General features: G+C 35.7%; 1 protein-coding gene across 4 annotated transcripts in view; it reads right to left on the reverse strand.

Annotated features, from left to right (window-relative positions):
* Nucleotides 1-24386, reverse strand: part of SENP7 (SUMO specific peptidase 7) — a 177723-nt gene that overhangs the window by 71572 nt on the left and 81765 nt on the right. For all 4 annotated transcript variants that reach the window (XM_029939204.1, XM_029939202.1, XM_029939203.1 and 1 more), the window contains one exon: nt 6409-6606. In XM_029939204.1, the coding sequence (XP_029795064.1) occupies nt 6409-6606 (198 nt within the window). The remainder of the gene's footprint in view (nt 1-6408; nt 6607-24386) is intronic.

Raw genomic sequence — 24386 nt, forward strand, 5'->3', positions numbered from 1 at the left:
AGATAGTAAATACATCTCCCTAAACTCAGAGCTTTTTGAGTGAAGGAAGCAGGGAAAGGAAGTGAGCTTTCTAGTATAACCAACAATTATAAGGAGGGGAGAGATATTCTTCTACCTTTTCATGTAATTTAAATCTCTACGGACCCTAGTTATCATTGTGTGTTTTGTGTATCTGATGCCTGACAGAACACTCCTTAAAAACCTGGATCATAAGTTGGAATGGAGATAACATACAACTAGTAAGGAGTCTCAACTTTTTTATCTGACCTCACACTAGAAATTGCTATGAAATAAATCACTAAAAAACTTCAACTATAATTCAATAAAAATTCATATGTATTTCTCAATATTTTAGGGAAAATATAGGAATATTAGCAGAGGTTAGAATTATTTTAGAACTATTTTTTTCCAGATAAATACCTTAATGTAAATAAATTTTACTTAACTTTTAAGAGATGAGAGAATCTGATATACTAAATTGATAACTCATTTTAAGAATTGATAATATGCTATTTTTATGGTCCCCTACCATTACTGAATTCTAAAATATGGCTCATAAGAAAAATAATCCAAAAACTGTAATATTTAAGTAAAGAGAAAATTTGGGGCACCTAAGGAGACACATCAAAGAAATGTCAACTATCACTTAGTATCTCTATTTAAATGCCTGACTATATTATGTTAAAGTATGTTTTAGAATGTTGAGCCCCTTAAAAAAGTGGTCCCTCAAAATAAGAGAGATGCAATCCATAAAAGGTTACTTTTGTACAAAATGTTGAAAAGAATAATAAACAAAAACAAGTACAAATATTAGGAAGGAAAGAAAAAAATTTTAAAGATTAGAATTCTCTTCTGAGTAATAAATGATCATCATCCTATTCTTGTGTGGCTTATTCTGCCACCATATTTAAAGAAAGAAAAAAGCAAAGGAGATATGAAAAAAGAACCTTGGAAGATAAATAAGACCTTTTAAGTTAGACAAATAAGTTAACAAATAGCTGAAACAAATAGCTGAAAGTCTTTCCTAGAAAAGTCTCAAAATAGACCCAAAAACCAGTTGAAAAGATGATATACCAAAGCTGCAGTAGAATCTGCAACTCTAAAGCACAAAAGCGCTAGAGAGCCACTGAAGCCACCAGAAGGTTCCAGGCCCTACCCTCAGCATGTCTACTGTGGTAGATCCTTCAGTAAGACAGCACTCTATTATAACATGAACAAAATGCCACAAGAAAAAAATTAAAGAGTAAGTAGAATATCTAAAGGTCAATAATTTAGATATCATAGAAAAAAGTGATAAAGTCCAATTCCTACTTGGGAAAAAATTAAATTTCAGAGGAGTGAAAAGCACTATGATACAGGTATTAAGAACAAGGGCTCTAGAGTCAGAAAAAAAAGGGTCAGCACCTAATAACATAACTTAGGCAAGTTATTTACTATAATTTATTCCTCTTAGCATTGATCTTCACATCTCTAAAATTAGGAGGAAATCTACCTTACAAGTTGTTAAGACTAAATGAAATAAATTAGATGTAAAGCAGTTGGTACAAGTCCTGGCATGTAGTGGGTACACAGTAAAAAGAAAATCATTTTAATTTTTCTTATTATTGAAGTCTTCCTCAAAGTTATAAAGTTTACTTTCAAATGGTGCATAGTTGTTCTGGGTGCCCAGGTGGCTTAGTCGGTTAAGCATCCAACTTTGGTCCAGGTCATGATCTCACGGTTCATGAATTCAAGCCTCATATTGGGCTCTCTGCTGCCAGAACAGAGCCTGCTTCAAATGCTCTGTACCCCTCTCTGTGCCCCTCCCCCACTGGGTCTCTCTCTTTCTCTCTCTCTCTCTCTGAAAATAAATAAATAAACTTAAGAAAAGAGTAAATGGGTGCTTAATTGTCCTCATTTATCATACTCTGTAATCTTGATGAAAAGATCTTATTAGAAAAGCACATAATTAAATACTTGGTAATGCCCTTAGCACACCCAGCTCTTCACAACACATAGCCATAGCCCAACCATCTTTTATCAACCATTTGCAACTCATGCAATTTGTTTACCTTGAAGAAACAGAGCTCTAAGAGCCTTACAGAATACAAATCTATGTAGTAATGACTAAGTTCATAATACCTAAGCTATCTTTTGGTGTACAAATATATACATTAGCACTGCCATGGAAATTCCATGGCTAGCTAGAATTTCAAAATTTTCACAAGAAATATATAAAGGTATGTATTTCATCCTTCATACTAATTTCAATATGAAGAAAAGGCTAAAAAACTGTCATTTCACAGTCTATCCGATTTTTTCCTTAGTATGTAAACAGTAGCAGTTAAGTAAAATAAAACAGTTAAGTAAAAAAAAAAAAAGTCTAAAATAAAATGGCATTTATGAGGCACCTGGGTGGCTCAGTCATTTAAGTGTCTGACTCTTCATTCAGGCCAGGTCATGATTTCATGGTTTTTGAGATCAAGCCCTGCATAGGTTTCAACGCTGTCTGTGAAGGATTCTCTCTCTCCCTCTTTCTGCCCCTTACCTAATCTCATGCTCGCTTGCTATCTCTCACACAAAAATAAACTTTTAAACAAATGTATTTTCTAAATCAGTTTCTTAAGCTATAGAGTGAAAACAATTTTAATTGCTGCATAACTGTTATTCACAGATTTTCTAAGATTGTTCCTTTTACTAAGCTAATTTTAAATGAATAAATTATCACTAAACTAAATTTATATTGGCTTAAAGAAATCTTAAGGTGACAGGAATACTGTAGTGTCCCAAAAGTCTTACCATCACAACATCTAAATTACGTAATTTTTTTAAAACTCCAAATATATGTAAATTTAAGGGAAAATGAATAAATATAATTAGGGACAATCCAAGAACTGGGACCTAACTTTTATTAATGGAATATAGGTACACTATCTCCATATTTCTCTAATAATCTCTGGTGCCAATTGATAAAAAGAGGAGAAAGTTTATCTTCTCAAAAGCCTTGTGTATGTGTCTCACTACACTCTACCTGTCTAATGATCAAGGTTTATAAATGCCTCAAAGTTATTTCTCAGGAAAACAGATGTGAATCACATATGGAAAAAAAACCTACACTAAAATATTGTTTACTTATTTAAAAGAAATCTGTGCATTCCACATACTGCTAGTTTGATATTTCTAAAACTCTTTACCTGTTTCTTCATTATTAAAGAAGATGGATTTATTTTCTGTTTTTCTTCTCAATATTATTCAGGAATTAAAAGGCTAAATTGTCCTGACATAAAAGCCAACAAAATGTAAATAAGGGGGGCCTGGGTGGCTCAGTCGGTTGAGCATTCAACTTCGGCTCAGGTCATGATCTCAAAGTTCGTGGGTTCGAGCCCTGTGTCGGGAACTGTGCTGACAGCTCAGAGCTGAGGCCTGCCTCAGATTCTGTGTCTCCCTCTCTCTCTCTTTGCCTCTCTACCATTCATATTCTGTCTCTCTCTCTCAAAAATACACATTTAAAAAAAAAGTCTAAAATGCAAATAAATTTTCTAAAAAATGTCATTTGGGGATTGAATGAGTAGTTTTGGTTGACTCAATAGTGGATCTTTTTTTTTCTTTAACTAGAGAGCGCATGACTGGGGAAGAAGGGCAGTGCGAGAGATAGACAGAATCTTACGCAGGCTCCATGCTCAACCCAGAGCCCGACACAGAGCTCTATCCCAAGTCCCTGGGATCATGACCTAAGCTAAAATCAACAATCAGACGCTCAACTGACTGAGCCACCCAGGGGCCCCTCAAATTTAAAAATTAAAAACCAAAAATAAATTTTTCTCCCTTTCATTTTTCTGAAATAATAAAGTCCTAGCTACATAAAAATGAAAGCACAACAAAAAGCAAAAGTAAGCAAAGACTGAAGAAAGAATAAGCCAGATATTCCAGATAATTCCAGATAGCAAGTCTCTGAAAGAAAACATTATCGAAACCTATACCCTAAACGGTTCTCCAATTTTCTTATTTGAAGCTTATAATATCCTTTTTCCTGGTTGTCACCAAAATTACAGAGCAAATAAAAGGTTGTAATGAATGAAAATACATTTCAATCAAAGAGACTGGAGATGTAACTGCTGAGAAGCAACCTTCCTTGAATTCAACAAATATTGTTTGAGCATTTAGTAAGCACCTACCAATGTGCTAGGTAATAGTATCAGAGTAAAAAATAACAAAATGTAGTCCTTGTAAGCTTCCTTTGTGAAGATTACTGTCAGGGAGGCAGAGAAACTAAAAATCATAATATAGTGTGGTAAGTGCTATGATATATAAACAGGCTGCTTTAACAAGGCAAAAAAACAGGATTAAATGCAAATGTGGGGGGTAGAATTAAGGAAGCTGTCCCAAAAAGATGGCATATGAGTTCAATGTTAAAGACTTAAAAAATATCTGTAAAAATGAAGGGAGAACAGTTTCCAAGATAAGAAAACAAACAGAATGAGCTTAGAATATACTGAGGGGTATTAAACAGCACTATACATTCACTGAGCTACCACCGGTTACTTACAGACTAAAGCTCAGTTATGAATGCAGAGTAGACAGGCACAAAGCTAGAGACAGGCAAAGGGGAGATCATTAGCTACCCTGTATGCTAAACTGAGGAATTTGAACTTTATCCTGAAGGTTTGTGGAGCCACAGGAAGATGTTAAACTAGAGAGCTAAAAGTAACATCTGCCTTTCAAAATGATTACCTCAACAACAATACAGGGAAATTCTTGAGAAGAAAAGGCCATTCATGGGAAGCCCAATACTGATAGTAATAAAGGCACAAAGTTATCAGGGCTTGAACTGAGGCAGTGGCAAGAGAAAGTGGAGAAGAGATCATTTCAAAACAGATTTAGGAGGCAAAAATAACTACACATGAAAAATGACTGGATATAAAGCGTAAGAAGGAAAGAGAAGCCATATATTCAGACAGGGAGGGGATACAGAAATAAGTCTGAGAATAAAGATACTGCATTCACTTTGGAACAAGTTCAGTTTAGGACCCCTAGAGCTAAGAGAAAAGGTCTGGACTAACTGGTAATGAAGTGAAAGGGAAAACACACACATCACACACACACACACACACACACACACACACACACACTGTAAAAACTAAATTAGAATCCTGAGACTTTTAGCTTCATACTTCACATTTTAATTTCATGAACATGAAATTCTTTTACTTATATTTTCATTTTTGCCTTTTTAAAAAGAAGTATCCTCCTTTAAAATTAACGTATAAAACTATATTCAGATGTCTTGACAGAGTTCTATTTTTACTTTTTAAATAGTTGTGTTGAAAGTTATCAGTTTGGGAGTACCTCAGTGCCTCAATCAGTTGAGCATCTGATTTTGGCCCAGCTCATGATCTCATGGCTCATGAGTTCGAGCCCCATTTCAGGCTCTGTGCTGACAGCTCAGAGTCTGGAGCCTGTTTTGGATTCTATGTCTCTCACTCTCTCTCTGCTCCTCCCAGCTAGCGCTCTGTCTGTATGTCTGTCTGTCTGGCTCTCTTTCTCTCAAAAATAAATAAAAACATTTTAAAAAAGGAAGTTATCAGTTTTTATCTGGACTTGACTTAAAGCGCTCATATATGACAGACCATTAACCAAAGCACTACCTAGCTAATGACAAGTTATTCTAATTAAAAGCAAAGTACTTCCCTCAAAACATTCAATGGTTAAAACTGTAAGTGCAAATACATTAAAAATATTATGCTACAGATCACAAAATCCCAGAGCTAATTCCCAGTTTTTAGCCCCAAATTCCATACAAAATTCCTGTAAGAAAAATATAAAACAAAACTGGTCTTATTTATTTATTAAAAATCTAGGGGTATTATTTTAATTATCACCTCCTTTATTTAAAAATGCACGTAAGATACAAGAAAGTTAAAAGTTAAAAGTCGTAAGGACATATATTAAATAATGTTAATAGGTATGTTAAAGATTAAGAAAATAAAAAATGAACTATTAATTCTGTCAACTCTGCCAACACATAAGTAGATAAATATATATACCTTTATTTTCTCCATCTTTAACATACCTTTCATAAGTTATTTAATCTAGGTCCTTACCTATTTATCTATATAAATATCTTCATTTTATATCATAAGTGAATCTATAAAAATATGTGTATGCGAATCAAACTATAAAGTAAGATAAATATAATGATAATTGGTTTTTAAAATAATTCTATGTCAACTTACTTAATGAAATGCAAAAGCACCATTAACTTTGTAAATTGAGATTGTCAGCTTTAAGATTTGCTTTAGAATGGGGCACACCTGTATATGCAGATTTTCTTAAAAATCATTTCCAACAATCTTAACAATTTTAAGATTATTGGGAGTTTTATTATTTCAAATGCGGTAAGTTGAACAAAATCAATACTGAACAACATACCTTTTAGATAAATTAAGGCTTTGGTGAAGAGGTTCTAATTTTTGACATGTCTCTAGGCTGTCAACAGATGTCGAAGGCAATGAGTCTGATTGCACCTTGTTGGCATCACATAAATTAGCATCGTTTCTAGGTAGGGTCTTTCTGAATTTTCGTCCTAAATCCGTCCATAGGACATTCGTCAACACAACTTTGAGTTGCCTGTTACACACATAAATAATTAACACATAAAGTACTAAACAGTGTACAAAATATGAATTAGTCACAAACTATACCAAAACAAAACCTCGAGGAATTCTTAATTTCAGTTCTTCAAGCAATTAACTAGAGTGGTAAATAAGGAAAATATTTGCTTAACCATTCTCAAATACATATAAAAAAGTAAAGCCTATTTCACTTATATTGGAATTTTCTTCAGAATCCTGTCTGGTATACTGTAGCGATGGCCACACACATGTATAACTGCTGGGAGTCCTGGTAACCCATATGCACCTATTTATATTTTTAGTGAAACAACTGTACACATCTGCGTATCTCATCACAAAGGCATCTACTTTCTACAATGTAAATGTGTTTTGTTTTGGCATTTGTTAATTTGGAAAGCATTATTAAAACTAAAGGTGAAACAGTGCCTCATCTACAGCCTTACTACAACTACATAGTCAAGTCTTCATAGTCTTAAGATACAGAGTTAATTTTACCTTATTTCTACAAATAGGTCAATTTAAAATATTTACTTTTACTGTTTCTGTACGCGTTTAATAAGTAAAACTGATAATGCAAGCAGCTCTGGCTTTTTGTCTCATTACATTTTGGCCATTACTCATTTAATGCATCTTTTGCTGGTAATACTTGAAGAATCGTGTTCTGCTCTGGAATCAGAAAATAGTTCTTGCAGTAGTCTGGATAGGCTACCAAGTGGACTTGAGACAACGTCAAATGAGAAATGTCTTAAAGAATTGGAAATATTAATCAGAAGAGTGTCGGTTCTATTTTATCTATAAAACTGTCTATAAGCAGTTTTAGGGATTTTTTTTTTTAATGCTTATTTTATTTTCGAGAGAGAGAGAGAAAGAGAGGGACAGGGTACAAGCAAGAAAGGCGCAGAGAGAGAGAGAGAGGGAGACACAAAATCCAAAGCAGGCTCCAGGCTTTGAGCTGTTGACACAAAGTCTGACGTGGGGCTTGCACCCACTAACTGTGAGCTCATAACGTGAGCCAAAGTCAGATGCCTAACCAACTGAACCACCCAGGCACCCCAAAGGATTGTCTGTTTAACAAAAGTAAGATGGTGCCTGGGTGGCTCAGTTGGTTAATCATTCAACTTGAGTTAGGCTCAGGTTCATGATCTCATAGTTTGTGACTATGAGGCCTGCATCAGGCTCTGTCCTGACAGTACAGAGCCTACTTGGGATTTGCTCTCTCCCTCTATCTCTCTGCACTCCCAGCTTGCATACGCATGCACATGCTCTTTCTAAAAAAAAAAAAAAAAAAAAAATTCTAAAAACTTTCAAATAAATAAATAAAAGACTTAAGAAACAGGGGCACCCAGCTGGCTCAGTAGGTGGAACACACAACTCTTGATCAAGTGGTTATAAGTTTGAGCTCCACATGGGTGTAGAGATTACTTAAAAATAAAATATTTTTAAAAAGAGAATATTAGGAAACAGAAGGCAAAGTGTTCAAATATTTTAAAGATAAAACAGATCTTGGGGTGCCTAGCTGGCTTAGTTGGTAAAGCATGCAACTCCTGATTTTGGGGGGTCTGAAGTTTAAGCCCCACACTAGGCTAGAGCTTACTTTAAAAAAAAAAATTAACGGGACACCTGGGTGGCTCAATCTGTTAATGGGCCAACTGCAGCTTAGGTCATGATCTCACAGTTCATGAGTTCAAGGCCCATATTGGCCTTGAGCATAGAGCCCACTTCAGATCCTCTATTCCCCTCTCTGTTTCTCTGCCCATTCCATACAATGTACTCTCCCTACCTCTCTCTCTCTCAATAATAAACATAAAAATGTTAAAAATAAAATAAATTACATTAAATTTAAAAAATTAAAGTGGGTCACCTAGGTGGCTCAGTATGTTAAGTGTCCAACTTCAGTTCAGGTCATGATCTTACGTTTTATGAGTTTGAGCCCCATATCTGGCTCACTGCTGCCAGCCCAGAGCCTGCTTCAGATCTGTCCCCCTTTGTTTTTCTCCCTCCCCCACTCATACTCTCTTTCAAAAATACACACATTTTTAAAAATTAAGATAAAATCAATCTCAAAGATATCACTTGTATGCAGCAGCCACTTAGGGCTATACTTTCAGACCATCTGGAAAGAAGGGTACAAGTCTTCAGGAAACCTCCATAAAATACAATGAAACTTCACTTAAATAATAAAGAGATGAGTGACATTTCTAGGAATAAATAATAGTAATTCATTCTTCATTCAACAAATACTTACCAAATACATTCTAGCAAAACAACTGTACTAGCAGAATCTGGAGATACATCAATGAACAAGATGGTTACAGTGCCTGCCTTCATGGGGCTCACATTCCAGAGAAGAATTACCCAATTCACTATTTAATTATAATCGCAATAAGTGATAAGAAGTTAAAGTACAGATGATGCACTTCTTCTGAACGAGGTCAGGGAAGGCTTTACTAAGAATATGACCTTTGAGCTGAAGCCAAACACTATCCAAAAGAAACAGATGGAAAATAAAATGTGGTCCAAAAGGGAGGGACAAAATGTAAACGCTCTGGTATGAGTAAAATTTGTTGAAGAAAATCAAAGGACTTACAGGGCTCAAGTGCTTAGACTGACGAGGAAATGTGTAAAAGATAAGGATGGTAGTTAGGCAGGACCGATGAACTATATTAATGATTTGAGATTTTCTGTCAAAAATAATATAAATCCACAAGCTTTTACAAGAGAATGATGAGTTCACAGCTGCACTACTGATCTCCAATGAAGAATGAAATGGAAGTACTAAGGGCAAGGGTAACAAAAATAAATTTAGAGATGCAACAATGACTTTATCAGGGGTAGTTTAGTGGAATGGTTGGAGCAAAAACCAGAATACGAGATGAGTAAATGGAAAAGCTGTGTTAAGTTTAAGTGCCAAAGGAAGAGGTCAACAGAATAGGAGAGGCTGAAGATACAGAAGACAGGATAAATCACACAGTAAAATTTTTAAGAAATGGTATAATAAGAGCTAACATCTATTGAACATGCACTATATACCAAGCACTATACTAATGATTTTCCAATGATTTACCTTATTTATCCTCAAAAACTACTCTACGAGGTACAACGGTAATTCTTCTGCAATTAAGAGCAAGATAGAAATAATTTAAGCCCAAAGTAAAATGGGTGAGTAGTAAAAGTAGGATCCAAAACTATACACTCTCAACTCTGTTGCCAGCACTCTTAACTGCTTCACCATGCTACTTTATGAGGCATCCCTTTCTTTCTTCTGGGAAGTAGAAGAAATCAAGATCACATTTTCAAAGTGATACAAAGGTAAAGGAACAAAGACTTGAGAAGAGAAATCTCAAATCATCATTGTAGAGAGGGGGACCACAAGCTGACTAGAAACACAGTAGGATTAACCTGCAGTATAAGAATGCAGTGAGATTAATAATCATGAATTTATAATGCTACAAATAGATTGTTTTGTGATTTTTTTTTCCAGCAACGCTCAGCCTTAGTGTCAGCCCAATGCAAATAAGATCATTAAGTTCACAGGTGATTATTAACTACAGAAGAGAAAGGCACCTTCATAAAAGAGCAATCTTAACCAAATGATAAAATGTAGACCCACAAAGAGTGGGACAAGCAGACACTGTGTATCCTCTGATATGATGCAGTAAGCAAATGACATCTGCTATTAAGTATTATCCCCAAAAATGTAATGTGAACCTAATCGAATGAGGACAAACTCAGACAAATCACAAAAGTCTAGAACACAGGACATTACATAAAACAACTGGCCTAAACTCTTCAAAAAAGTCAATGATGTGATTTTTAATAAAAGGCACAGGCAAGGGTATTCTAAGATTAAGAGCCTACTGAGACTTAATAACCAAAATACATAATGCATAAACTTCTATTTGATCCTAGATTTAAATTTTTTAATGTTTATTTATTTTCAAGAGAGGGAGAGAGAGAGACAGAGTTCAAATGGGGGAGGGTCAGAGAGAGAGGGAGACAGAATCTGAAGCAGGCTCCAGGCTCCAAGCTATTAGCACACAGCCCGACATGGGGCTCAAACTCACAAATTATGAGCTCATGACCCAAACCAACATGTCCGACACTTAACCAACTGAGCCACACAGGTGTCCCACTAAATTTTAAAAAGTAATAAAGTAAAAAACATTTTGGGGACCTTTAGTGAATTCTGATTGATTTTAGACTTCATATTAGATGATAAAATGAGATTACTGTTAATTTTCTTCATAAAATATTGCAGCATTAGATAAAAGAATGTCCTTATTCTTAGGAAATGTAGGTTGAAGTACTTAGAGGTGAAATTCCATGATGTCTCCAACTTACTTTCAAATGGTTCTGAGGGAAATGTGTCCCATATTCCTATCTACATGTGCATATGTGATAAACACTTACATACACATATGAAGAGAATGAAAGAAGGTATAACAACTGGTGAATCTAGATGAAGAATATATATGAATGTTTGTTATCCTCCTGACAAAATAATTCCATGTCTGGAATCCTATACCAAGAAATGTATGAAACACAGGAAGAAGGTTTATGCACAAAGATATTCATGACAGTATAACTTATAAGAGCAGCAAACTACAAGCAAGCTATTTCTACCCAGAAACAGCAGAATGGTTAAATAAGCCAGGATAAATCCACTTAATGAAATGTTACTTCTTAGTATCGTAAAATCTTATACTTTAAATTTTAAGGGTAGTTTGCTATCTCTGTGTTTTCTTTTTTCTACTTGTCTTTATTTCTGTTTTTTTATACAAAGCAAGTACTATTCATATGAAAAGAAAGGTCAACTAATAAATTTTTTTTAAAGAATGGTCAACTGAGCCTGGGTGGCTCAGTTGGTTAAACATCTGACTTCGGCTCAGGTCATGATTTCATGGTTCATGAGTTTGAGCCCCACGTAGCGTGAGCTCCAGACCCACTTTGGATGAGCTCAAGCCCCGCTTCGTGAGCTGGATTCCCCACTTCGGGTGAGCATGAGCTCTGCCTTGGGTGAGCTTGAGTCCTGCCTTGGGTGAGCATGAAGCCCACTTAAGGTAAAAAACAACAACAACAACAACAACAACAACAACAAACAGAGGCCTCACTTTGAGTGAGTCCTGCTTCTCTCTCTCTCCCTCTCTCTCCCTCTGTGCCCCTGGTGAGATTCTCTCTCTGCCCCTCACTCACGCCCGCTCTCTAAAAATAATTAAAATTATAGCCAAAAGCTATCAGTTGACTAGTGACTATGTATTTTTTTACATTTAGGAAATTAGACTATTCATTTAAAAGTTTTTACAAATGTACAATCTACAATTCTAAATAAAAAAATAAAAATACTTACAAAATCTTAAGGATATATAAAGAATACTTTTGGTCTCACAGGAAAACTACTGAAAATTAGTAATTTGCTCAATTATTTGAAAAACCATTATCTCAATGGTAATTATAATAATTTTAAATATGAAAATATCCAAAGCTGGAAAAAGCCATTTTTCTGTTCACCCAGACCAATTAAAAGTTACTGTTGGAAAACAGCAAACTATTGCTGATTTCACTGATTATTCTAAAAACGTTACTCTAACTGAAAAAGACAATTTGGATTCTCTGGGGAAAATTTCATGTTTACATATTTGGCTTTACTGTATTTGGCTGACTAATCACATGCTAAAGCAAAGTCAGCACTCTTTTTTCCCCAAAATATTAATGTAAAAAATGTTGAATTTCTACATTCAAATGCCATAACATTTCTATGGATACTGGAAGAGAAACTTAAGAGTAAGGAACAACATTCAAAACACACAAAATAAAACCTAAACTTTTTATTTTGGAAACTACACTTACGTAGAAATACGAAAGGAAGGAAGGAAGGAAGGAAGGAAGGAAGGAAGGAAGGAAGGAAGGAAGGAAGGAAGGAAGGAAGGAAGGAAGGAAGAAAAGAGCAGAAAGACAAGAAGTAAAAGAGAGAGAGAAAGGAGAATGAAAGAAAGGAAGGAAGGAAAAAAGAAAGACAAGAAAGAAAGAGAGGAGAAAGAAAGACAAGAAAGAAAAGAAAAGAAAGAAGAAAAGAAAAGAAAGTCAGGAGATAAGGTCTTCTTTTTTTTCTTTTCTTTTTTCTTTTGAGAGAGAGAGTGTAAGTGAGCTTGGGAAAGGGGCAGAAGGAGACAGAGAATCTTAAGCAGGCTCCACACTCAGCACAGAGTCTGACGTATATTGTAGTATAGAGGTGGAATTTAAGGAAAGGTATTAAGCCAACTGTGTTTTAGCTTATGGACAAGTAATAAATTGTATCATAGATCAGCTGCTATATAACGATTGCCACTTCAGATAGCTGTGAAATTAGGTGATTAGCTAGTTGTTACTTAACCTTCTAATTTCTGTATAAGTCTAATTACATGAAATAGAAGTTGGGGTTTTTATTTTTTACTTTGCTTTTGTTTGGAGTGTCATTGTAACTACTGTATTGTAAATGATGGAAAATAACTGCATATGTTAAAAAAATTGTGTTACATTAAAAAAAGGAATTTGTAAAAATAAAAAAATAAAATAAAATAAGAAAAATTTTTTAAATGCAAATTAAAAAAATCAAAGGAGCCATGTAATGATTTTTTTCAACTGCAACTTATTTAACACCATAAAACAGATACCTTTTTTTAAATTCAAAATGGCAATGCTAGTCCTTGATTTTTTTGGAGGTTGAGATATGCAACAAAGCATATTGAGAATGATAATAAACTTATTACGTTTGTCAATAAATAAATAAATAAATAAATAAATACAAATAAAAGGAACTGTCAGGGGCGCCTGGCCCAGTCAGTTCAGTGTCTGACTCAGTTAGTGGGATCCTCAGGGTCCTCGCCCTGACAGTGCAGAAACTGCTTGGGTTCTCTCTCTCCTTCTCTCTCTGCTCCTGCTCCCCCTTCAAATAAATAAATAAACTTTAAATAAATGAAAAATAAAAAAACAAAGGAGAGGAAAGGAGTTGTACCTACACAGGTACAGGGGAACTTCTGGGTAGTTTTCTATTTTGTACCTCAATGGTGGTTACTTAAGTATATTTGATTTATAAAAGAGTTTTACATTATAAGTAATTTATTAAACTGTTTACTTTTTATTCACCTTTTTGGTAAGTGTATTACATTTCACAATAAAAATAAAGAATAGAGAACAGCTAACCCACATTATATACCATTCTTGTTAAAGTACTTGCCCTAGGCTTTTTAGAACCATCCAATTATCTGTTTACAAAATATCCCTCTCTAACATGTCAACCATTATACTACTAGTTATTTATAGCTGACCTTTGAACAAAATGGGTTTGAAATGTGCAGTTCCACTTATATGAGGATTATTTTTTGGATAAATACAGTACAGTACTATAAATGTATTTTCTCTTTCCTTATGATTTTCTTAATAACGTTGTCTTTTCTCAAGCATATTGTATTTTAAGAATACAGTATACATATGTGTTAACTGTATATGTCATCAGTAAACAATTGGCTATTAGTAGTCCAGTTTAGGAGAGCTGGAAGTTTAATGCAGGGATGCCTGGATGACTCAGTCAGTTAAGCATCTAACTTTACCTTAGGTCATGATCCAGTGGTTCATTAGTTGAAGCCCCACATTGGGCTCTTACTGACAGCTCAGAGCCTGGAGCCTGCTTCAGATTCTATGTCTCCCTCCTTCTATGTCCCTCCCCTGCTCACACTCTGTCTCTCAAAAACAAATAAACAAAAAGAAAGTTAAATGCAGATTTTCAAACGAGCAGGGGCTGGCACCACTAAACCCCAAATTGTTCAAGGATCAAATGTAATTTCATTTACAAGGGAAATCATCACTGATCTATGTCTCAGAGTCTAAAAAATGTCATTCCTAGAAATAAAAGAACTATACCATATCTCTTCCAGTGTACTATTTTATCACTTGAAAACCCCTAATTGTAGGAAAACTCGTAACGACAACAGAAAAAAATCATTTGCCTATGAACAAAACACATATATTATTAGGTTTTCTAAAAAAGTTCAAATTTAGTTATAATTTTCAATAAAAGCAGTTTGTCCAATGAATACATAAGTATGAATTAAAAATATAACTTGTCTAAGTAAATTGAGGAATCAGAAAAAGTAACCATTCCTCAAAACTTGGGAGTCCTGGAGCGCCTGGGTGGCTCAGTCTATTGAGCATCCAACTTCAGCTCAGGTCATGATCTCACAGTTTTTAAGTTTGAGTCCTGCATCACATTGGGCTCATTGTTGTCAGTGCAGAATCCACTTTGGATCTTCTGTCTTCCTCTCACTCTGCCTCTCCCCCATTCTCTTGGAGTCCTGTTCTCTGGTTCTGGCAACTAACCAGAATAAAAGCAGTATTTTAATTTCTTTTTTCATCATTTGATTGAGAGCATCTCTTGTCCTTCAAAAATAATGTGTGTAAGAAATCAGACTATGTCACCCCAAAATATATCACTGTGGCACAAGGATGGTTTTGAACTAAAGAAAGCTGAGAAACAGCATTTGCCAAAAAAAAAAAAAAAAAAAAAACACCTCTGTCCACCCACCATTTGTCTAAATGTAGGCTTAGACAATTCATCACTAGAAATTCTTATGAGCTCAGAGATGGAATCTATACAACAAGCCTCCACCGTATTTTCACTAGATTTCTCCATATATTTACTTTCTCAGAGTTTGCCATCCTGGGAAGTCTCAAGGCTTCTCTAAAAAAAATTTTAACCTTTGTTAGACACTACAAGTTGTAGCTACCCCTTTGAGTTACTGATCACAGAATTTCTCTCTCATATATGCACATTGGGTGTGTTAGTAAACTATTTTTTCTCTAATAAATCTGTATTTTGTCTGTCTTATTTGCAAGGCCTCAGAGAAACAAGGAGGATAGAAGAAAAAGGTTTTGTCACTACACAAAGTATTTGGATACTTAACAAGAAAAATACATATGAAAGGATCCTTGGTATTATTTATCTTGTCTTTCTGGTCTTAAAAAAAGGTTTCTTTTTTAAAAAGGGAGACAGATAGGGTGCCTGGGTGGCTCAGTTAATCATCTCTTGATTTTGGTTCAGGTCATGATCTCACAGTTTCATGGGTTCAAGCACTACACTGGGCACCGCACTGAACACAGGAGGCTGCTTGGAATTCTACCTCTCTCTTCGCCCCTATGCTCACTCGCGCTGTCTCCTCAAAATAAGCAAACTTTAAAAAAAGGGGGGGTGGTGGAGAAAGCAAAAAATGTTTATAGACATATTAGAGAAGATACCACCATTAAGTACAAGAAAAGATGCTCAGTTATTGTCATTCATCAAGCAAAAGCAATTAAAGTCACAATAAGATACAACTACACATCTATAACAAGGGAGCATATGGAGGAAGTAAAACTCTCCTATGTTGCTGGTGGAAATATAAAATGCACAATCACTTTTGGAAAACAGTTTGGCAGTTTCTGACAAAATTGAAAATGCACTTTCAGTGACTCAGCAATCCAGCTCCTAGGTAATTACCCAAAAGAAATGAAAACATGTCCACATAACCATTTGTAAATGAATATTCATAGAAGCTTTATTCATAGTAGCAAAAAAAACTGGAAACCCCCAAATGTCACCAATAGCTAAATGGATTTGAATAGGGTAAAAACACGTCACCCGAAAATACACTACTCTGTCATATTATTTTGAGCTGAAGCCTCCTAGAAAAAGCAGATGAAGGAAAGTCTCTCTAACCTCCCCCTTTCTACCTGAAGGCAAGTCCTAAAATTTCCCATGAGAAAGGTGCCCTTTCTATACTAGGAAGACATACTTTTATCACTGCAGACTGGGAGTAGACACCAAAATAGATCTGCACAAACAAGCCTACTAAGATAACCCTTATCTTCCATTAGTGTCCCCAATACATTTCCAGTCACTTTCGCACAATTTACTATGCCTGGAAACATAAACCCTTTCTTCTTGTCACTTCACAAATTTATCGTTCCTTGTTAAAACAACATATAGGTTTTCAGTCCTAGCCATGTCTTCAGGTCTCCATTTTTCCTGTAAAAGCTCCCATGTGCACTTTTAAAAAATTAAATAATATTTGTATGTTTTCTTCCTGTTGCTCTGTCTTAGTTTAATTCACAGGCCCAGCAAAAGAACCTTAAAGGGTAATATGAACAATCTCCAAAATTATGCTCAGTGAAAAACAAAAACAAACATAAAAGAATACACATACTTTGTTTTCATACATGTCCAACTCTAGAAAGACAAACTTAATCTATAGTGACAGAAGATCAGTTGACTAGGATTGGAGGTAGGTGGGCTGTGGGTTAAGTGGGAAAGGGCACATGAAAGGCTTGGGGCACTGGGTATGTTTTTAGATTGTGGTGGTAGTGGTAACACGGGTATACAAATTAGTTAAAATTCATAAAAATATACACATAAAATGTGTATACTTTATTATATATAAACTATACATCAATAAAGGTAATTAAAAGTCATCAAGAATATGCAAAAACATTTCTATTGCCTTTAGAAAATGAGTCTACCTTATGATTTTACCTGATCACAGCCAAATTAAATGAGTAACATTTTTATTAATTTATACAAGTATACTTTGCTAAGATTTGGATTGAAAAATTCATTAGTTAGAAGGGCTCTAAAGACTAATCACCACAGCAGTATGCCTTAGATTCCACCTTTCTAGCACGTGAATTTGTTACCTGGCAACTGGCCAAATGCATTAGGAGGTACCCTTTGAATAAGTACCCTTTGAATAAGAAAGGTACTTAAGCTGATTCTTTGAAATTAAAAAGAGTGGTACTTAACACATACACTATACTGCTTGGACTCTGAGTAAACCACAGCTGAGTGAATAATTTTAATCCAAAATCCATAGAGTTAAAAACACAGCCTACTGCATGCCTCTGTCCTATGCCCCTTTCTTACTGTCTTAGTCCATTCGGGCTGCTTTAATGAAAATATCATAAACTGGATGGCATGACAACAAGTATTTTTCACAGTTCTGGAGGCTGGGAAGTCCAAGATCAAGGAACTGGCACATTTCATTTGTGCTAAGAGCCTCCTGTTTCACAAGTGGCCATCCTCTCACTGTATCTTCACATGGTAGAAGGGATGAAAGAGCTCTCTGGGGTCTCTTTTATAAGAGATTTTATTAGAGGCTCCACTCTCATGACCAAATCACCTACCAAAGGCTTCTCATCTCCTAATACTTTACAATAGGGTCTAGAATTTCAACATATAGATTTTGGCGTGGACACAAACATTCAATCCTTGACAGCTATATTTTAAGTTCATCACCTATTGATGATAAATTGATTTTTTCCTCTTAGGCTGCTCTGAGTAAACATTTCCATCTTATTTTACTTGCCTCCAGCACCAGCTTCATGAACATGCAACCTGTATAGCATACAGAACGCTAGGCTCAAGAGCCCATGCTTGTTTTAATGCTCTACCCACTGCTCTCCTGAAATTCTTAAAAATTTTATCTCTGAACCTGTACCTTGTAAGTGAAATTCATGAAACAATGGAGCATGCACATAAACAGAGAAAATATTTATCAAATGCATGTCCAAACATTCCTGGCTGCTCCATTCAAATATAATATTTAAGATGTCCATGAGCAGAAAATTCTGGTGGATTCACTATGTGTGGAAGTTCCATAAACTTTGAAGTGATAAAAAGGCAAGGAGAGGCACTGAAAGTCCTGAGAGGCCACATTTCTTTTTCATACAAACCAGTAAATGGTTCCAAGAGGAAAAAAAAATGTATCCTAAGAAACACAAATGACTAAAGTATCCTCCTGTATCCTTTCTTACTTGTGTTACTTCCCCATGTTAGCCAACCACTTTTGCTGAAAATGATGACATAGCAGGAAAAGGAATGACAGGGCAACTCTTAGTTCCGTTTACTTTCATTCATTCTTTTATATATCATTATGCCAAAGACCGAAAGTGTTGGTAGAATGTAGATGTAACAAAAAGTGAAAGAAAAACTAAGTGGAAGAGGCCAAGATGCCAGAGCAGCATGGAAGTTTTTTGTTTCTCTCATCCCTGAAATGCAGCTAGATCAATACCAAACCATCTTGCACACCCGGAAAATTAATCTGATGATTAAACAACAATTTGCATAACTTGAATCACAGAACTTGGCAAGTACACAGCACAGAGAGGTGAACTGGGGGAGAGAGAAGACGCGGAAAGGAGGAAGCGATTTTTGCTTGTGGCAAGAGAACACAGGACACAGTCAGGGGTAAGGGTACAACAAAAGCACTCCCTAAGAAATCCTCTGGAGAGAAAGAGAAAGAGAAAGAGAAAGAATAGAAACACCCATGAGGGACCTAACAAGAAAGGAAGAAAGGAGAAAGGAGAAGGTTTAAATACCATGAAGATTCTATAAACAGGGGAGTGCAGAATCTGAAACTCCACAGCTTGATACTTGGCAGACCTATGGTGGGAAGGGCAAATCCCCAGGAGCAGACAGTGAGGTCATCTGGTTCCCAAAATGAGAGGACACGTGGTAGAGATTGTGTGGTCTCCCCACAGGCAAAGGTCCCAGTGGCCCCAGGGAGAAGCCATGTTTGCTGGTGTTGGAACAAGGACATTAAGGGTAAGTGAAGCCTGACACCATATATGTGCTATTATTACCATATCCCTAAAAAACTGCTGCACATGATCGTATGGACTTATTTATAGGCAGACTGACACCTGGCTGCAGTCACTGGGCATCTGCAGCAGTGCAGTCGTGAGCATTCCTGGGGGCAGGCCAGCACCCAGTCATTGCTGGCAGAGATTCTCCCCCAGAGTATCTGGGCACGTCAAAACCACAGAGCCCTCAAAAGTGAGGGGTTTGGAAACAGAGCCCCATCTGAGATAAAATTCGGGAGGGAGGTACCACTTGGCAGGGTGATGGCTTAGACATGGACAGCACAAAAACAAGGAGTGGACAGAAGCTAGAGACAAAGAAGGAGTGCGTGATTGCTGGTCAGTGAGAGCACAGAGTTCTGATGTTAGAAACTGGGTAGCTCAGTATTGCCATTTTCACCTCTCCCGAATGCACATACATACATACTCGCACTACAATGATCCACCCCAGGAGACTAAGCAGCACCATCAAGTGGACAATGGAGACATACACCAAGCTGTGTCCAACAGCACAAACTACACTCTAGAGGAACACCACAACTCTCTCCACCTGCTCACTTTACAGACTATAAAGTGCTTCATAGTTCAACTTCTAGGGGAAACTGGATATAATTTCAATCATATTCCATTCTGTTCATTGATTCATCTATTCAATTTTGTTTTCTTACTCTTGAATACAGAATGAGAAAAAAATTTATTTTCCAGTTTTATTAAAAAGATTTTTCTTTTTTCCCTACTATACTTACTACTTTTTTGTAAAAATTTTTACCTTATTTTACTTTCATCTTTTCATTTTATTCCATATTATTGTATTCATTTTTAAAATTTTTCAAACATGTTCCCTTTTATTGTCCTTTTTTTTTTCCCTCTCCTTTCCTTTCTTCTCTATTCTATAAAGCTTCTTTCAGCAATCAGAAAGAGCACACCCAGGATCTAGCATCCTTTATTTGGTCTTTTGTGTTGTTTTTAATTTTTAATTTTAATTTTTTTATTTTATTATTTTTTCTTCCTCCAAAATAACAAAACAAAGGAATTCACCCCAAAAGAAAGAGCAGGAAGAAACGACAGCCAGAGACTTAATCAACACAGATACAAGCAAGATGTCTGAACCAGAATTTAGAATCACAACAATAGGAATACTAGGTGGTGTTGAAAATAGTTTAGAATCCCTTGATGTGGAGATAAAAGAAGTAAAATATAGTCAAGACGAAGTTAAAAATGCTCTAACTGAGCTGCAATCTTGAATGGTGCCATAGTGGCAAGAATGGATGAAACAGAACAACAAATCAGCAATATAGAGGACAAACTTATGGAGCATAATGAAACAGAAAAAAAGAGAAAGACTAAGGCAAAAGAGGATGAAATAAGTATTAGAGAACTCAGTGACTCATTAAAAAGGAATAACATCCAAATCACAGGAGTCTCAGAGAATGAAGAGAGAGTAAAAGGGGTAGAAAGTTTATGTGTGCAAATCATAGCAGGGCACTTTCCTAACCTGGAGAAAAACATAGACATCAAAATCCAGGAAGCGCAGAGAACTCTCATTAGATTCAAAAAAAGCCCGACCATCAACAAGGCATATTATAGTCAAATTCACAAAATACTCAGGCAAGGAAAGAATCATAAAGCAGCAAATGAAAACATTTTTTAAAAAGTCCTTAACCTACAAGGGAAAACAGATCAGGTTTGTAGCAGACCTATCCACAGAAACTTGACAGGCCAGTACGGAATGGCAGGATATATTCAATGTGCTCAATTGAAAAAATATGCAACACAACCAAGAATTCTTTATCCAGAAATACTGTCATTCAAAATAGGAGGAAAGATAAAAAGTTCCCCAGACAAAAACTAAAGGACCTCATGACCATTAAAACAGCCTGGCAAGAAATTTTAAGGGGGACTCTCTGAAGGGAGAAAAAAATGAAACAAAACAAAAAAGGCCAAAAGGAGCAAAGACTAGAAAGGACCAGAGAACACCACCAGAAACTCCAACTCTACAGGCAACACAGTGGCAATAAGTTTGTGTCATTCAGTACTCACTCTAAATGTCAATGGAATAAATGCTCCAATGAAAAAACACAGGATAACAGCATAAATCAGAAAATAAGATCCATCTATATGCTATCTACAGAAGACCATTTTAGGCCCAAAGACACCTTCACACTGAAAGTAAGGGGATAGAGGACCATCTATCACACTAATGGCAGACAAAAGAAAGCCAGAGTAACCATACTTATAAAAGACAATCTAGATTTTATTTTTTTTATTTTTTTATGTATACTCATTTTTGATAGAGCATGAGTGGGAGAGGGGCAGAAAAAGAATCTGAGCACAGAGCCTAAAGTGAGGCTTGAACTCACAGATGGCAAGATCATGATCTGAGCTGAAGTCGGAACTGTAACCGATTTAGCTATCCAGATGCCCCAGACAATCTAGATTTTAAAATAGAGACTGTAAAAGAGATGAAGAAGGGCATTATATCATAATAGAGGGGTCAACCCACCAATAAGACCTAACGATTGTAAATATTTATGCTGCCAATGTGAAACACCCAAGTATGTAAATCAATTAATCACAAACCTACAGAAACTCATTGATAATGACATCATAATAGTAGGAGACATCAACACCCCATTTACAGCAATGGGCAGATCATTTTAATAGAAAATAAGCAAGGAAGCAATGGCTTTAACTGACACGATGGACTAGGGAGATTTAACAAATATATTCAGAACATTTCATACTAAAGCAGTAGAATATACATTTTTCTCCAGTGCACATGGAACATTCTCCAGAATAGATCACATCCTGGGACACAAATCAGACCTCAACAAGTACAAAAAGATCGAGATCATACCATGCATATTTTTGGACCACAATGCTATAAAACTTGAAATCAACCACAGGAATCAATTTGGAAAGACAACAAATACTTGGTGACTAAAGAATATCCTATTAAAGAATGAACCGGCTAACCAAGAAGTTAAAGAGGAAATTAAAGGGGTGCCTGGGTGGCTCAGTCAGTTAAGTGTCCGGCCTCGGCTCAGGTCATGATCTCATGGTTCATGGGTTTGGGCCCCGCATTGGGCTCTGTGCTAACAGCATGGAGCCTACTTGGGATTCTGTCCCTCACTCTCTGCCCCTCCCCAACTCACATAAGATATCTCTTTCAAAAATAAATAAATAAACATTTTTTAAAAATTAGCACAGGTGGTTCATTCAGTTGAGCATCCAACTTTGGCTCAGGTCATGATCTCAATTTCCGTGAGTTTGACCCCGGCATCCGACTCACTTCTGTCATCCCAGAGCCCACTTCGGATCCTCTGTCCCCCTCTGTTTGTGCTCTCTCAAAAAAAAAAAAAAAAAAAAAAAAGAGAGAGAAAGAAAAGAAAAGAAAACCTTAAAAAAAGGGAGCAAAAGACAAAAATAGACATTTTTTCCTAAGAGGCCATACAAATGGCAGATCCATGAAAAGATACTCAACATCACTAATCATCAGGGAAATGCAAATCAAAACCACAATGAGACAGCATCTCACACCAGTCAGAATGGCTAATAACAAAGAGACAGGAAATAACAGGTTGATGAATATGTAGAGAAAAGGGAACCCTCACGCATCATTGGTAGGAATGGAAATTAGTGCAACCACTGTGGAAAACAGCATGAAGGTTTCTCAAAAAACTAAAACTAAAACTAGAATTACCCTATGCTCCAGTAATTCCACCACTGGGTATTTCCCCACAAAAATGCAAACACTCATTTGTAATGATACTCCCCTATGTTTATTGCAGCATTATTTATAATAGCCCCAAGATACGACAGCAACCCACATGTCCACTGATAGATGAATGAATAAGGAAGATGTGGTATATACATGCAATGGAATATTACTCAGCCATACAGAAGAATGAGATCTTGCTATCTGGGATGATATGAATGAACCTAAAGCGTACTATGCTAAGTGAAAAAGTCAAAGATAGACAAATACCATATGATTTCATTTACATGTGAAATCTAAAAAACAAAAACATCATTATTACTCTTCTATCGACCTGTCTTTTCTCAGTTTATCTGTAGGCCCAGTAACTGAACCTAAGTTGCTATAGGAATTTTTCCCCCCAAAACCTCATGATTAACTGAATTGTCTCCAGTGATCTATAGGAACAAATTTCTTGTTAACCAAACTCTAGTTATATTTTTCAACTTTGCCCAGGTATATGAACTTTGACCTACTCTCACCCTGAGCCAGCTTTCAACCCTTGCCTAGAATAGACTGATGTCAAGCTAAAACATTTTCTTATCTATTGTTCTATCTCATTGATTTCTCATTCTACTTCCCCAAACCCAGGTATTTCAAGCCTTGTTTACTTCTTCCTAAAAAAGAAAAGCCTTTATCTGGCTAATTTTTGAGATACTTAAAGATCTTATGGACAGAATATTCTATTACAATAGTCCCTTTCCTCTTGCAAATATTCCTTTATTTTTCAACAGTAGGTCACTTTGCTTTTTAGGGAAAGTTGTGTTATCTTTCACATGGTACCACAGCAATATCTGTGGATGAAAAAATGTATTTATACATCTTAATTATAAAATTATATGCTTTCTCTGAATATTACAAGTAAAAGAAGATCATTCATGTCTGGCTTTTACTGCCTTATAATTCAGGTGCTGCTTTATTTATACCAGTAACTACTATTTTCTCTCTCCCCAAAAAGTGCTTCATATATAATGTTATATAACTTGAAGTTATATAAAGAAAGTACTAGGTAATCCCAGAACTACCACTGAGGAAATACCTCTCAGATTTCAATTAGCCTAAAATGCCTTCACTAAGTCCCCTAAACAGAATTTTCTGACATAAGGGATGACTTGATTTCCTTCGTATGAATGACAAATTCTTACTACAGAATTCATTTTCAAGCAATCCACTTCCCCATCCTTCTCTATTCCCCAATGAAACCATTCTACTATTTTTCCTACTAATTACTGACAGATTTTTTTTATTTTAAACAATATCCACTGATAGAATATGAATATTTTGTAATATTTGTTCCAACATTTCCCCTTAGTATATATAAGTATATATATATAGTATATATTAGTATATATATATAGTATATGTATATACTATAT

This window comes from Suricata suricatta, chromosome 5 (genome assembly GCF_006229205.1).
Source record: "Suricata suricatta isolate VVHF042 chromosome 5, meerkat_22Aug2017_6uvM2_HiC, whole genome shotgun sequence".
NCBI lineage: Eukaryota > Metazoa > Chordata > Mammalia > Carnivora > Herpestidae > Suricata > Suricata suricatta.